At 40.5% G+C, this 15,571-nt stretch overlaps 1 protein-coding gene across 7 annotated transcripts in view; it reads left to right on the top strand.

The window, feature by feature from the left end:
• Nucleotides 1–8,416, top strand: part of TEAD1 (TEA domain transcription factor 1) — a 335,258-nt gene extending 326,842 nt beyond the window's left edge. For all 7 annotated transcript variants that reach the window (XM_056802053.1, XM_016423443.2, XM_007497110.3 and 4 more), the window contains one exon: nt 310–8,416. In XM_056802053.1, the coding sequence (XP_056658031.1) occupies nt 310–423 (114 nt within the window). In that variant the 3' untranslated portion in view covers nt 424–8,416. The remainder of the gene's footprint in view (nt 1–309) is intronic.
• Nucleotides 8,417–15,571: the final 7,155 nt, after the last annotated feature.

Raw genomic sequence — 15,571 nt, 5'->3', positions numbered from 1 at the left:
GTTGGGCTTGATGGTCCCTTCTAATTCTGAGATTCCATATAATATTCTCCTGCACCCCATTAGAAGGTGGCCCCGTGGAAGAACAAAATCCTGGAAGGTTCAGGTAGTTTTACCCGAAACGTCTCATTGGGCAAAGTTCGAACCAAACCCTTATTTTAGAGCAGGTTATATGGCCATGAGCCAAAGCTTACAAATATTTATTTTATATCGAATGGCGGTTGTCGTAGCATGGAGTGAATGGAATTTGAACTGTAGGACACACCTGCCACAACCCCTACTTACTGCACGTGTGATCTCTCTCTCTTACAGGTGGTAACGAACAGGGATACACAAGAAACCCTCCTCTGCATGGCCTGTGTATTTGAGGTTTCAAATAGTGAACATGGAGCCCAGCATCATATTTACAGGCTTGTAAAGGACTGAGCACGGTTATTTATATATACAGATACACACACATACACACACACGTCATCATGAAACTACAGACTGTAAACCTCAATCCTGAGTGGCAGGACCCCTGGCCCAGGGGGGCCCCCACGGTTTTCTAAATCCTGTTGGAGTCATTTTTCATGTGTTCATATATCATTGTAGCTGTGAAATTCTGGTACAGTTGTAAAGAAATTTTTCTTTCTAAAACATTGTGTTCTTCAGATTTGTAACCCATAGTTCTTTGGGAAAGATGACACTTAAGAAGCTGAGGTCTCTAGTCTGGGGAGACCAGTTTTTAATTGTGGTAGAAAAATGTAAAACAGAAGCATTTGCCATGGGAAATTTACAGCATTTATACAAATGTATTTAGTTTGTTTGTTTTTTTCCAACATAAAATACTTGTTTTAAGATGCAAGTAAAATTAAAGTGAAACTTTAAGTATAAATGTAAATGAGTACACAAAGTGAAGAAACTTTAGAATTATCTTTGTAACTAATTAGGGTGAAACGAATGTAATTCACTAAATTATTTTTTAAACGAAACCTTTTTTTTTCCTTTTTGAAACCAAATGTTAAAATGTAGCCTTAAGAAATGCTTGGTAGGAAGAACCTAATGAGGCAAAATTGTATTTTTTTCCTCACCATTTAAAACTAATTCTCTAATCCATTAAACATCCAAACAGGTATTGCAAAGAAAGAAAATGTCATCCCTTATACATAACATATAGAGTGTATTTAAAAATATAAAACTGTATTGTACTAATATGAAGATTTGATTATTTAATGAAAAAGATGGCTTGTTTTGCAATAAGTAGGTAAATACTGAAATTCTAAACTTACATTGTAGTCGTGTGTGCAGTTATATTTTATATGGACAACTAAATTTTCGATTAATTTGAGTTGAAGAATTTAAAACACTGAAATTACAAGTAACAAAATGAGAGTTAAAAAATTGGCATGAATACTGCACTGTGAGCTGCAAAGTAGAGAGTACTGTGGTGGGAAGAAGATTTCATAGACCAAACTCCAAAAGGCTCATCTGCTTTAGTATGGCTGCTGCCCAGGATATCACAGGCCCTCCCCCAACCCCCCCTGAGCTTTTCTAACAAACCCATACACACTTGAATATCTAAGGTTCCTGCATGAACTCAGACAGGCATTTTCTGAGCATCTCCGCAAACCCTTGGAATCTTTTGTGCCAACTCCTTTAAGGTTTGGGCACACCATTTGTGACTAACCTTAGTGCATGCTCATTCTTCTGAAACAAGCTCATTTTGAGGGTTCTTTGCCTTTTTGAGACTTAACTTCCCTCTTCAAATACCCCAAAAATCAGCAGGTAGAGTTGGTAGGGAGAGTAATAACCTCGCTTAGGTTCATTCTACTCTGATACTATGTAAGTCATTAAAATATCCAGATTACAGAGCCTGGTGCTCCTTCCTTCCTTCCTTCCTTCCTTCCTTCCTTCCTTCCTTCCTTCCTTCCTTCCTTCCTTCCTTCCTTCCTTCCATTCTTCTTTATTAAATGCAAATTTTGTGCCACTTAACATCACACAAATAAAAAATACCCCACAACTACAGAGTACAACCCCTTAACCCAGCCTGGCATAGAAGACATAGAACCATAGATTTAGAGCTGGAAAAGGTCTTTGTCATCATCTGTCCCAAATCTTTCCTTTTGTTGATGTGCAAGGGTCTCCAGAAGTCTAGACTTTTTCCCAAATCTTTCTTTTTGCAAATCAAGCAACTGAGTCCAAGAAAGACCTAGAGACTGTCCTAGCATTACATAGCCAGTGTGTAGCAGATGTGAACTCGGGTATTTTGAATCCAAATTTCTCTTTTCCTGACACACCATATATTTCACAAAGGTGTGCACTGTGTCCTTGGGAAGGCAAGATGGAAGACAGATTACAGATTATACTGTGGACGCAGCCATGTCTTCTGAGCTGGTGAACAAATGGTTCTGGGTTCCAATCCTTTATTGGCCTCTAGGCTACATGGCATGGCTGCAGTAGGACAAAGTCCTTCAATGTACTCAACTTGGGACAGATGCAGATGTTTTACTGCTATTTCTAGAGTCCATTTGGCCCATGCACAGCCATTCCCAGGCAATTCTTTATTTCAAGGCTGCAAGATTACATCTTCTTGTCCTGTGGCTGTCCCCAAAATACAGGGTCTCCCAAAAGTGCAGCTTTAAACCTAAATAGCTTAAAACTGAACCAAGACTTTTCGTGTCTCACCCACCTTCTTCCCATGGTGGTCCCATTGCCCTCTTAGGCAGTTATACCTGGAGGGAGGCATAGGTCATTGTGTGTGGCTAGCAAGCAGAAAGTATTTTGATCTATTTTTCTAAGCCCACACAAAAATTTAAAAACCCCACAGAAACTTAGAAATATCAGATGGAGTGGCGCTAGATACAGGGGATAAAAAAGAACACTGCTTACTTAGTATCCCGGGCCTCTCCTGCTGGCTTCATAGAGCCCTAGTCACAGTTGTTGACTTGGATGCATCTCTGACTCAACACTACTTGTAACAAACCACTCAAGTGGTTTTTGACATGGATTCCACCTCCATTTTCCTTCTGTTTCTTAAATCTTTGTTTGGAGCTTTGGGTGTGACTTTGGAGATGGGTGTTTTAAAAAATTCTGATATTTCTCATCTCTTTTAAAATTGGGGATGTTTTTTAATCCTTTTTCTTTTCAAAACTAAAATTTTTTCTTATTTAGCACTTCTCAGCAGTGGGCTAGAGACCTACCAGGTGTGCTTTGACCCCCTTCAGCAGCATCTTCTGTGTTTCTTCCATTCCTTTCTAGCAACCCATCCTCTCTTAAATGCATCTGAAAGGAGCTGCAGAATTCTATTGGAGATCCTCTTGCAAGATCTCCTTCATTATCTCTTCTTCTACAGTATTCTGGTCATAGAACCAAAACCCTCCGGGAGTGAGACCCACATACTCTTAAATATTGGTCCCCTCTGCTTTCTGTTGTTGTTCATCATTTCTTAGTCATGTCTGACTCTTCATGACCCCATTTGGGGTTTCCTTGGCAAAGATACTGGAGTGGTTTGTCATTTCCTTCTTGAGATAATTTTACAGATGATGAAACTGAGACAGATAGGGTAAAACGACTTGTCCAGGCTAGATTTGAACTCAAGAAGATGAGTGTTCCTGATTCCAGACCCACTGCTCTACCCACTGTACAACACTGCCAGTCCTTCTACCATGCCAGTTTTCCAAAGGGAGTTTGGGTCCTCTCCCATTATTTCCTGAAATCAGTGTATATTGACAGAAGAACACTAGGCTGGGCACTGAGGAGAGTTGAGGAGCTCAGATATAACTATCCCACTTCCTCTTGTTTTGGAGACTGTCTCAAATAGAATGTTAGCACTAGTAAGGCCCTTTGGAGGTCATCTAGTCCAGCATTTCCCATCCCAGACTAGCCTGACCTCACAGGAGTGATGATGGGGACCTGGGAAGAAAGAAATTGAAGTGAATGAATGCCCAGGAATGCAGAAAGGATGACAGTCAGCAGGTTTGCTTAAGTTTAGAGGTTTTAGGAAGGAAAGGACTTTAGCAATCAAAGGTTTTGACACTGATATTTGGAGAGCAATGATTTGGTCCAACCTACCAATTTACAAAAAAAAAGAAACTGAGACCCAAAGATATTTCAGGAACTTTCCCAGAAAAGCTGAGACTAGAGTTTTCAGGACCCCTTCGATCCCAATGCCCCTTTCCATCACACATTGCCACATCTTGGCTTCAGGTCCCAGCAGAGATGGGTAAGAAATAGGAGATTCTAGTTCTTTCACTAGCCAAACCCCAGTAACCCCCTCCACTCCATCTTATAGATGAGGCCCACAAAGGTTAAGTGATTTGCCAAAGGTGGTGGAAAAATAAACAGGTAAAGAGATTCTGTTTGACAAGTTACAATATATCATTTGTGCCAGTCTTTTCCCAGAACAACTCCTTTATAAATTGCCTTCTTTCTACAATGAAGCTCTCTTCCCTTCCTGATAGAAATGGTGAATACCTGGTTCCCTGTTGTCCACTCTCACTTATGGAAAGAGAGGCCTTTTTTCTTCATCATCTTTTCCCATCAGTCCTCAAAGCATTCATTCCTAGTATCTTCACCATTTTGGTAAATTTCCTATGAGCCCCTGCCAAGGCTTCACTTCCTAAGGACATCCCATGAGTACTTCTATTGATGCTTGAGGGGAAAGAACTCTTTTTTTTAATCCTGAAAAATTTAGAAGGAAGGGTCTTGACTGGGAGACAGAGGTCCCCCAGACTTTGAGAGAGAACAAATGGCACAAGGAGGGAGCCAGTTGAGATCTGAGAGGCTTTGGAGGAAGCAGAGCAAGATTACTGTTTTATAGAGGCAATACCCATTTTGCTAAGATACTAAGATCTTTCTGAATTTCATCTGGTGCCAGATGGCTAAGGACCCTGACCTATAGTCCCCTCATTGATATGTACGCACATAGTAAAGCCAATGAGCCTTTTAGTTATCATTGTGTATGGTTCACCTTCCGCCATAGGCTCCCGTAGACAAGTTTCCAAAGCTGACCATCCCATCAGCAAGAGCACGGCATCCTGACAGCCCAAAGGTCACCTCTATTCTAAAACTACTTTATGAACCTAAATCTCCTTTAAGACTCCGATACTATAGTAGTTTTAGTGGTTTGCTTTTGTAGAACAGTCAATGATTTGAATTGTATAAAAACAGAACAGTCCATTTACAAACCAGGTACAGTTTTCTATGCTCCGGTACTGCATCTGTCTTGACGTCAGGTTTCTCCAAGCCTGGGTATCAGTGTTGTTCATGTGTCATTTTAGGAGGAAGTGTTTGCTCTGCTTTTTCTTCACCTTTTTTCTGTACGTGGCTAAGCCCTGCACACGTTCATTCTGAAAAGCCTTAAATCCTTGGGATGTTCAACGTGGGGTGTGTGGTACAAAAGGCTGCCTGGAAACTGTGAGCCCTTTTGTAAGCTGGAAGCATTTCTCTTGTAACTGTTACTTTTCTAGGAACTTTTCAATTCAGAGCTGCCAAAGCATTCCAATATGCAGTGCCTTAGAGTTCTCTTAGACATATGTGCCACCAGCCTTTTCGTAGAGCCGTTCTCAACTTTATTTTACAAATTGGCTCCAATCAAAAAAAACAAACAAACAAACACCTGTTTTCTTTGGTTCCACAGGAAACTTTTTTGACTCCTTGGTCTAAAAACATGAAATTATATACAAGTTGATCCCATCATTATGCTCTTAAATGTATATACCAAAATGAAAGGTTACAACTTCATAGTTTTCCATGAAAAGTACTTATGATGCTGCCTTTTGAATTTCACGACCAAATACTTAACTATTTTTGAATCTTCACTCTAGCGTGAAAGTGCCTTTGGTTTGCCGTTCCAGCTTAGAAAAGTGCTGCCATAATGATGATAATTTGTAGAGAGACCAAAAATATTTTGAGATCACCGTAATGCCTTTGGTTTATTGGAATGAGGGGAAAAAAAAACACACAAAACTCTAGGCCTCCATTTACAAGAGAGCACTGTGTATGGTAACCTGCTTGCCACCAGTCGTCAGATAGTCGTGTCCGGAACCTTCTACTCTCCACCATCATTTTACAGCCGTGAAGACCAGTAACTGGGATGTTAATGTATTCAGATTACCCTTTTCAGCTCCTTCCCCAGTCTTGGGTCTGTGGAATGTGATAGCCACAGAAACCATTTGTCAGTGGACAACTGTTACAACTTTGGGTTCATTTAATCTCCCTTCTGTTGAGCATTTCAGTTCCTATGAAGGCTTTCCTTTTTTGATCATAGTTCTAGTGTGCACTTATTTTGTTTACAGAGTTAGACTCTTTGGAAAGTTGGAAGCACCAGACTGAGATGAAAGTACAGAACCAAAGTGAATTAGGGTAAATCAAATCCGAACCAGCTTTTAATTAGCCTTGAAATGTTGACTCTTGAGTATGATGTCTGAATGTGCTTTGAAAAATCTCCCAAAGAGCACCATTCACAACTCAACATTTTCAAGAAATGTTTCAGCCCCAAGGAAGGCAACTCCTTAAAATTAATGTCTGTTTTTGTCAACTTTTGTGATCTGGGCCATAAGGTATATGGAAAGTGAACATGATGGGGTTGGGCGAGGGGACCAGGGAAAAACACCAGCCCAACCAAAACCTGGAAGAGAGATGTTTTCATTACAAACACAGTTTTACAGGTGAACTTTTGACATGTATTGTCTACTCCTACGTTGTGTCTATCATGAGAATATTCTTACTAAATTTGACATTTTTATTTTAGATATCTTGATTTCTGTACCTCTCTCTCCATCTTCTCTCTCCTTCTATTCCTTATACTATGAAGATTTGCATATCTATCTGGAATGCCACCAAATTTAGGCCATTTCTATTTAAACACTACATAAGCTAATTAGCTTCTTGGATTTCCAAACCATAGATCTTGGTAGTACTGCACTCTGCCTTGAAAGAAACTGAAGCTCTCACGATATTTGTTTCCCCATTCGTCCCTTTTTCTCTAGCACAATTTCTTTTGGCAATGGTTTTCCAGCCTGATTACACCCATTACCTATAGCTTTCAAAGAGAAGCTTGTGTGATTAATGTTTAACTCAAGTAGTCAGCTAGCAGAAGTCAACACACCATGAGAATAGTTGAAAAACTAGTTATTTATTTTCTAATCCTGACTCTTTGGTTTTCTTACGCTCTGTGAGGTTGGAGTCCGCATACTCTGAAGTGTTTGATCTCATTTTTTAAATGATGTTTAAGCTCTCTATCATTCAAAAGCTATCGTTATAGATTCCAGTTTCAGCCCTCTCTCAGGTTGAACATTTTTGTCTGCCTTCAATTATCAGATTGTGCATTCTTTTTCTTCTTCTTCTCCTCCTCCTCCTCCTATTTCTTCTGAAAAAGAGGCTGTTAGTGTTAAAGTACAAGCCAATTGGAAACCAGTCTCTGACTTTCCAGTTTCATATTTGTAATCTTCATTGTGTCAATTCGCTATTGAAAGCCCATGGTTGACAAAGGATGTTTTTCCCTGTTACCTCCTTGAAAGACACATTTTTTTTTGGTGGGCCTTTTTACTTCAGGCTCATGACCGCAGACAAATAAATAAGTAAATAAATAAATAAAATACAGTACGTGCCTGAAAAATGACAGAAGAATTTTATAACATTAAAAAAAAACCTGAATAGCCTTTAATTCTTTACTATCCGTACATTTTACGTAAACCCGTTGTTGCCATGTGCATCTGTTCACGTTGTAAATGACTTAATGGAATTCTCACTTTATGTTTATTCGTGTAATATGTATAAAAAATGGGTTTGTGACATAAGCATATTCATATATGGTCAGTGGTTACTTTATGATTGTACTGCTGCTGGTGACTTGATGTGGAAACCATCTTTTGAAAAAGCGTTTCCTTTTTGTTAGATTGGGGGGTGGGGTACCCTTTCAGGGGAGGGAGGAAGGGCGGGAGGGAGGGCAAAGAAAATCTCACATATTTCTTTAACCTAATGGCAGAAATTTCCAAAAGAAGTTCACTTCAATCTCTTGGCAGTACAGTATTCTTGTATTTGTTAATGTCTGTGTGTAGGTACTGGTACCTTTTTTGTTTCAAAATGTTTTAAGTGTTGGCTTTAAAGTGAATTTATCTTTAGTATGATAGTAATATGAAAATTATAGGGTTTGTGTGCAGAGAATTTTTTTATAAAGTGCTTTGTAAAAAAAAAATGTATTCTAGCTTTCGCGGTACATGTGTGATAACTTTAATATCCATGCCAGTTAAGTGCAATTATTTCATCACTCTAAAAATGCTATTTTTGTGTCAGTTACAGCAGGTGTTTTCATGTCTTTGCAAAGTGACACATTTTGATGCCTTCTTGAGGAAGTGGTAGACTTTTTGTAGCTTTCTAGAAACTTTGTATTCATACCGTATCAATTGAAAATAAAGAAAATCAAAGTGTGGGTCAACTTTTTCATCTGCAAAAAACCACTGAGTTGTTGCAAACGAGTGCGGAGAATCTGGGTGGGAGAGGGCACTGGGGAGGGTGGGACAAAGGGGGCAGAGATTTCCATCCCTTCGGGATAGCAGGAACAGGCACCATCATTTTCATGTAATGGGTGGACGGATACTTTCAGCTCAACTTTGCCTGGGCTGTTTGAATGATCTTGACATGGGTCCTTCTAAGCAGAGATAGACTTGCTAGTATTGTATTTATGGGTTTCATGAAGTATAATTGAAAATATTAGAAAACGTACAGCCCCTGATGGGTTCATTTTCTTCTCTGCCTGGTTACAGCTCAAGAGTATGGGAAGCCATAATGGGAAACTCAACGTCCAGACCAAATCCATCTGAATCGGAGCATTTTTTAAACCGTGGAACTTTATTCTTAGAGAGATGGCATTCTAGACTAGACAGAAGAAATGTCTCTTTTCCAGGTCTGTAGTACTGAAATAGAAAAGCCAGTCTTGGCTATTTTCTTCATGGGGTCATAGAATTTCAGATTTGGAAGGGACCAGAAAGGCCATTTAGACCAACCCATACCTGAATAAGAAAGCCTCTCCTCTATCATATCCCCAACAAGTAGTCATCCAGGCTCTGATTGAAGGCCAGCAATAGGACAACTAGTCATCCCATTGCTAGGAGACCCTATGTTGGATGGAGGAAGACTATCCTTTGGAGTTTGAGGGGTGTGTGCATGGTTACATACATTTGCCATGTAAGGAGCAGCTTGAGGCTACCCAGGCAAGCCTGTCTTTGTTTGTTTGTTTGTTTTTTACCAATAGTTAGTGCCAAAGAGTCCAAGCTTGAACATTAATACTGGAGGGAAAGAATCAATACAGTACATTGTATTGTGGGGAAAGGCCAATCAATTGTATTCATTTTTATCATCATCCTAACCCAAGCCTTTTTTCAGTTTAGTTAAAGAAATGCCCAAACTAGCAAGCTGCTCATTCCCCTTGGACATCCTTTTCCATGAGTTCTTCTATAGTGCCGATTTTATAGGATTCTTGAACAAGTAGTGTGAAACAGTCAAGATGAAGCAAGGACTCAGAATTTAGGTTGCACTTCAGTTCACAGTTTGCTTCATTAAACAAGCAAAAATCACTTAATTTCCTCCTACTCTTCATCATTTTCCTGAAACCATTCCATTTTTTTCTATCTGAAAATCTTAGAATCAAAACTCTTGATTCTTAAGCAGAAGAGTGGTAAGGGTTGAGTATTGACTTGCTAAGTGATTTGCCCAGGGTCACACACTAGGAGTGTCAGAAATCAAATTTGAACCCAGGACCTCCTATCTTTAGACCTAGTTTTAATCCACTGAGCCACCTAGCTGCCCCCTTCTTTAAAAAAGAAAGGAAACCCTTTCCTTCTGTCTTAGAATCAATATTAAGTATTGGTTCCAAGGCAGAAGAGTGGCAAGGGCTGGGCAAGTGGGGTCAAGTGACTTACCCAGGGTCACACAGGAAGTGTTTGAGGCCAAAGTTGAACTCAGAACCTCCTATCTCTAGGCCTACCTGTCTATCCAATGAGCCACTTAGCTGCCCCTCATTCAATTCTTCTTTAACCATGCCCTTCAAGGATTTTCCTTTCTAGCTGCTCGATACTGCCCTAACTTTCCAAAAAAATAAAATAACCCAAGAGATGCCTTCCTTCTCTGTCAATCCTGTCAATGTGGATCCTCACAAAAGCTCCTCACCTTTTCCTAGTCACTGACAATTATTTGAAGGGAGAAGTCCTTTCTGAAAGAAATGGCTCCTTGTTATAGAACTAACAGACTGTATAAGGATTTCTCTTTCACATTGGGTCATAAACTTCTGACTAGCATCAAGTCTAACAATACTGCCTTAATTTTGTTACAGGCAGGAAGGGGTTGCTTCCACAACATGCATGCAAAGCTTACATACATAAACATTATTCTCCCATAAACCCTATTATTTTCCTTCATGGCGTGCTATTCAGGGCTACAAGGACCATCAGTTAGGACTTAAACATTCTAAAGAGAGGTCAACAGAGGGCAATACCTTCTTTGTAAAATTTCCTAGATCCAAGAGTCCATAAACTACTCTGGGACATCTAAAGATAGGTGTGATAAAATCAATGGCCTCAGAGAGCTTAGCATTCTACTGGGGAGAGTTGTAAAGAATATATGATCATCTCTGATCCCAAGCACATTGCCCGGATGAGAAATCTGAGAGGAGGAACTTTTGAACCAGGGAAGATGCTTAAGCTCCACTTTGAAGGGAGAGATTTCAACAGAGTAGGTATCCATTCCAGAAGTGGGATACAGGTTGAACAAAGGCTCAAGCACATGAACCAGAGTGGCAGGTACTCTGGTTTGCCTGGTGTACTTATAAGGTCAAAGGATTATAGACCTAGAGCTACAGGGGCCCTAAGGGCTATCTGCTCTAACTCCCTTACTTTACAGGTGAGAAAACTCAGGCCAGGGAGGTGGAAGGTTATGCCTAAGGTAATAAAAGTAGTGTCAGGTGGCTCTTCTGTCTCTCTCCTCTATCTTTTTATTCCCAGCTTACTTAGAACATAAAAGGTTTTTAATAAATGCTTGATGATTAAATAATTAATTCCAGGCATGGGGAATCTGGGAAAGGCAGAGAGAGGGAAGATGGGGAGAGGGCTTTAAGGAACTATTGGAGAGACCAAGGAAAGCTCTCTGAGGAAGATGAGATTTGAGTCAAAATTCAACCCATTCTTTAAATCCCAAAAGACAGAGGGAAGGAATATAGTGAGCAAAGTTATGGTGGAAGAAGAGTACAGAACAAATTTAGAGGACCAAAGAGTAGGTTGATTTGGTAAGATCATGGTGTATGAAAGTAATATGCCAACTATCAGCAGTGGCAATGGTTAATAGTAACAACAACAATAATAATAGCAACCACATTCATATTAGCATTTTAAGTTTCCAAAATGATTTACATAAAGTCTCTCATTTGATGGAGACATTATACCAAATTCACATGGAAGGGAAGAGAGGGAGTGAAGGGAGGAAATAAAGGAAGGAAAGATAGGGGAAGGAGGAAGCACTTATTGAGCAGCTACTGTATGCCAGCCATTATGCTGAGTACTTTACAATTACCCCATTTGATCCTCACAAGAAAGAACTAAGGGAGAGAGGAAGGTGCTATTATTGTCTCCATTTTTCATGATTTTGTTTTTGTTGATACAATTGATCTAGGGTGGAGCTTTCAAAGAAGGAGCTCTAGAGATTTTTTTATGGGGAGAATTCCCTAACCCCTATCCAAAAGTGAAATAAGTTGTCTTGGCAAAGAATGAATTCTTCACCTCTAGAGTTCTTCAGGTAAAGGTTGGATGACCTCTTGTTAGGGACATCAGAATGGATGTGAGTCACTCATAAATTAGCAATACAGTAGCTGGAGTGTTGGACTTGAAGTCAGGAAGGTATGAATTCAAATCCTGACCCATATACTTATTTAGGTGTGTAATTCTGGGCAAGTCATTTAAATTCTGTCTGCCTCTGTTACTTCATCTTTAAAATGGGAATAATAATGCCTACCTCATGAAGTTGTTTCAAGGACCAAATTAAGTAACATGTAAAGTTTTTTACAAACCTTAAAGCACAATATAAAGGGGGGAGGGGTATTTCATCATCATCATCATCATCATTGAGCACTGTTTCTAATAACTTGACCAGTTCCAAACTTGGTCTCAATCCCATCTTTACTATCAAATAACAGTGACCTTCACCAGGAATCCATGCTCTCCCAGGCCCTTAGAAGCCTTTGAGGCTCTGCTTCTGCTGTAGAATTGCATGAAACTAAATTGGTGCCCAAAGTGTACTGGTCTAGAAGCAAAAACATATGCATGTTCATAGAGCAGTAGGATCAGTGACCGGTCACTGTAAGACCTGGGCTCCTCAGATCCTCTATAGAAAAAGTCCTTCATGAGCTCACTCATGGAATCTTGCTGAAAAGTCACGCTCCATATCAATTTATAGGTAGCTTTTCCTGCCCAGCTGGGATTAAAAAAAAAAAACATCTTGAGAAATATCTCTGCTCAAATGCCAAATAGCCCAGTGACGACTGGGATGGTAAGACTGTTTTGGAAACCCAGTAGGCTCCATGTGGGACTAGTTGACCATTGGGTGACCCTTCCTCAGGAGGCAGATTGCAAGGACACCAGCACTCCCTCCTTGGGCAGCCTGCCTTGCAGCAATATGGTCAGACAGACTTATTGTGGCACATAGGATAGGGGTGAGGTTAGAGGAAAGCTAGACTACAAGCATGGAACAGCTTTTGGTGGACTTGAATGATTCCTGACCAAGTTCCCAAAAGCAAAGTAGAGGCACAGATGGCAGCCTAGGATTTTGCAATTAGTGATGTCTCTAGTTTGCTTATTTGTGTTTGTTCATTTATTTATTATTACTTTGAACATTCACCAGTCTTAACATTCTTGAAACCCCCTCTTGGTTGCCTTGCTTGACTTTATGGACCTTAGACTTGAGACAACTGAAAATTCTGAGATCCTCACAAGAAAGAACTAAGGGAGAGAGGAAGGTGCTATTATTGTCTCCATTTTTTATGATTTTGTTTTTGTTGATATAATTGATCTAGGGTGCCTTCTGGGTAAGAATATCAGTTGATTGATTCAGCTTACATTAACCAATAAATTAGTTAATTGACCAGTGATCTATCCCAGTAATCAGAGGCCACTCATGCAGATCCCTAAATAGGCAATTTTGGGAGCTCATTATTCAGTCCTTCCCTTGGATATATCAAGACATCTTGAATTGGCAAACAGCCAGTGGAAAGGTGGTCCATCAAGACTCTCAAATTCCCATCCCCTGGTGATGGTGGGTAAGTCATTATAGGTCTCATGTTTCCCCAACTACCTGGAAGTGAAAACAGTTCTTCCCAGTCAAAATTGACCCCCACAATGATTCCCAGTGATAGATTGAAAGACTCATTAGGGCTATATGTAGCCTGAGATGGTTAGCTAGGTTGAATTTTATAATCCCTATCTTCCATCTGCTTACAGTGGAATATTCTCAGGATTGGACAATTCTCTGAATTCTCTAGGAACAAGGGAAAGAGGGAAGAGTCAGCACCTCATTTCAGTTCTCAGAAATAGAAATAATTCAATAGAATAAAAAATAATTCCCATCAGACTTTGCATCCTTTACTAATCATTCACTGAGTTTTGCTTACTTCTCTTAGAATAGTTTCTTTTAGCTTGCTTTTTCAGCTTATCCAAGAGAGAGACCACTGTAGGAGGTGTCAAGACCCTCAGCTCTATCCCATGGTCCTCTAACTCTACTTTCAAGACGTAGTCTCTGTTGCTTTGTCAGCTTTGTCCATTCATTTCCTATTTGGAGTCCTCAGACTGTAAAACCAAGGATATGCCTCAGTTTATACCTTCATGCCAACCCTCAGGACTTCTAGCTTCAATTGCTTTCCCCAAGGGTCATGGGTTTTTAAAGAATGGAAACATCACCTTGTCTTGTCCCCTTCCCAGTGAAGCCTAGGAAATGCAAAGACAAAAAACCATCATTGCCTTCACAGAGCTTACATTCTCCTAGGGAAATGATGGCTAACCTTTAAAAGAGATGGGTTATATGAGAAATGTTCTCAGGTGCATTGTGGAGATGGAAAGGGGAACAGCCTTGCCCCACATCCCTCTGTCTTTCTAGTAACAAACTCTGGGAAACTATGTGCTAGGGCAACAGCATGTGGGCCCACAGAGAGGGCTCTGATTGCTCCCTCTGGCACACATGCCATAGGTTCACCACCATGGTCCTAGGGGCTTCTGTTTCACCCCTTTAGGTGACATTTTAGCATCCAGTGAAGTGCAGGGCTCCAAGTTTGCTCTCAAAGGAATCTTGGGCAGTTGAATATTTCAATTATTCCCCTGCCCTGATGGGCCCACATCTGGTGAGCTGTGCCTGGGAAGGACTTTCTGAAGCCAATTCAGAGGAGAAGGAGGAAGAGAAATGGAAACCTTGCCATAGACTCATAGATTTAAAGTTGGAATGGATTTTGGTCACTTCATTTGACAAATGAGAAGATAGAGGTCCAAAAAGGTTGTCTTGCCAAGGTCACACAGGTAGGAGGGGCAAAGCTGACACTTGGGTTTAGATCTGAGGACTCCAAATCCAGAGCTCTTTCCACTATACCATTCTCCCTCCAATAATAAGATTGGTTGAAAGAACCAGGATGTTTAGGCTATAGATAATAAGACTTTCAGGGGAGCTATGGTTGTCTTCAAACATCTAGCTGGTTGTCATGCAAAAGAAGGGTTAGATTTGTTCCACTTGGACCCAGACAGAGCTGGGAGTAACAGGCAAAAGTTAGAAGGACGCTGATTTTTTATTCACTATAGGCAGAACTTCCTAAACATTAGTGCTGTCCAATAATGGGATAAAATGCCTTCTGAGATAAGTTTCCTGTCACTGAAAGTACTTCCCTCAAGACGGGGTTGCCCATTGGCAGGAATGCTGTGTGTGTGTGAGGGGGGTCTTGTGCTAGCAAGCTGAGGGACCCTCTAGTTTAGAAGGACTCTAACTACATGAGTGCTAAACATGAGGCATAAATTTGAATGACATTTGGTTTTTAGGATTCTTGGACATTGGAGAGGTTAGAAAAAAATGCCCTCTAAAGTGGGTGCCATCTTGAGACAAATTATATGGCTGATTAAATACACACAAATGTGTTTCTCTATATCTGACAATGTACATCTCCTGAGATGGCAAAGGAAACTATCCCACAAGTCATCAGAGGGACTGCTGACCTCCCTGAGCAAGTGACAAAGGACAGACCACCATCTTCAAGCCTTCTGCCCTTCCACTTCCCCCAAGGTTTGACCTCACAGCTGCAAGGAGAATGGTCATTGTAAAGAGCCATGGTCATCACCTCTAGAGACCACTCTAGGCTCCATGGACATCTCCTGCCTCTCACCCCAAGGCTGGAAAAGCACTAAGGACCTTCGAAGACTTTGATCATGAAGTCAAAAAGAAGCCTATCCATAGATCCTCAGGGATAAACCAACTTCAGGAAAGAAAGGAGGATTTGGAATGAGCTAGAGTACAGTGTAGGGCAGGGTTCATCCTAAAAGGGATCAGAGAGTCTCCAAATTCCCCATGAAGGATGATC

The sequence above is a fragment of the Monodelphis domestica genome, chromosome 6 (genome assembly GCF_027887165.1).
Source record: "Monodelphis domestica isolate mMonDom1 chromosome 6, mMonDom1.pri, whole genome shotgun sequence".
Lineage (NCBI taxonomy): Eukaryota > Metazoa > Chordata > Mammalia > Didelphimorphia > Didelphidae > Monodelphis > Monodelphis domestica.
The sequence above is the reverse complement of the archived record's forward strand: the minus strand, read 5'-3'. Positions and strand labels throughout refer to the sequence as shown.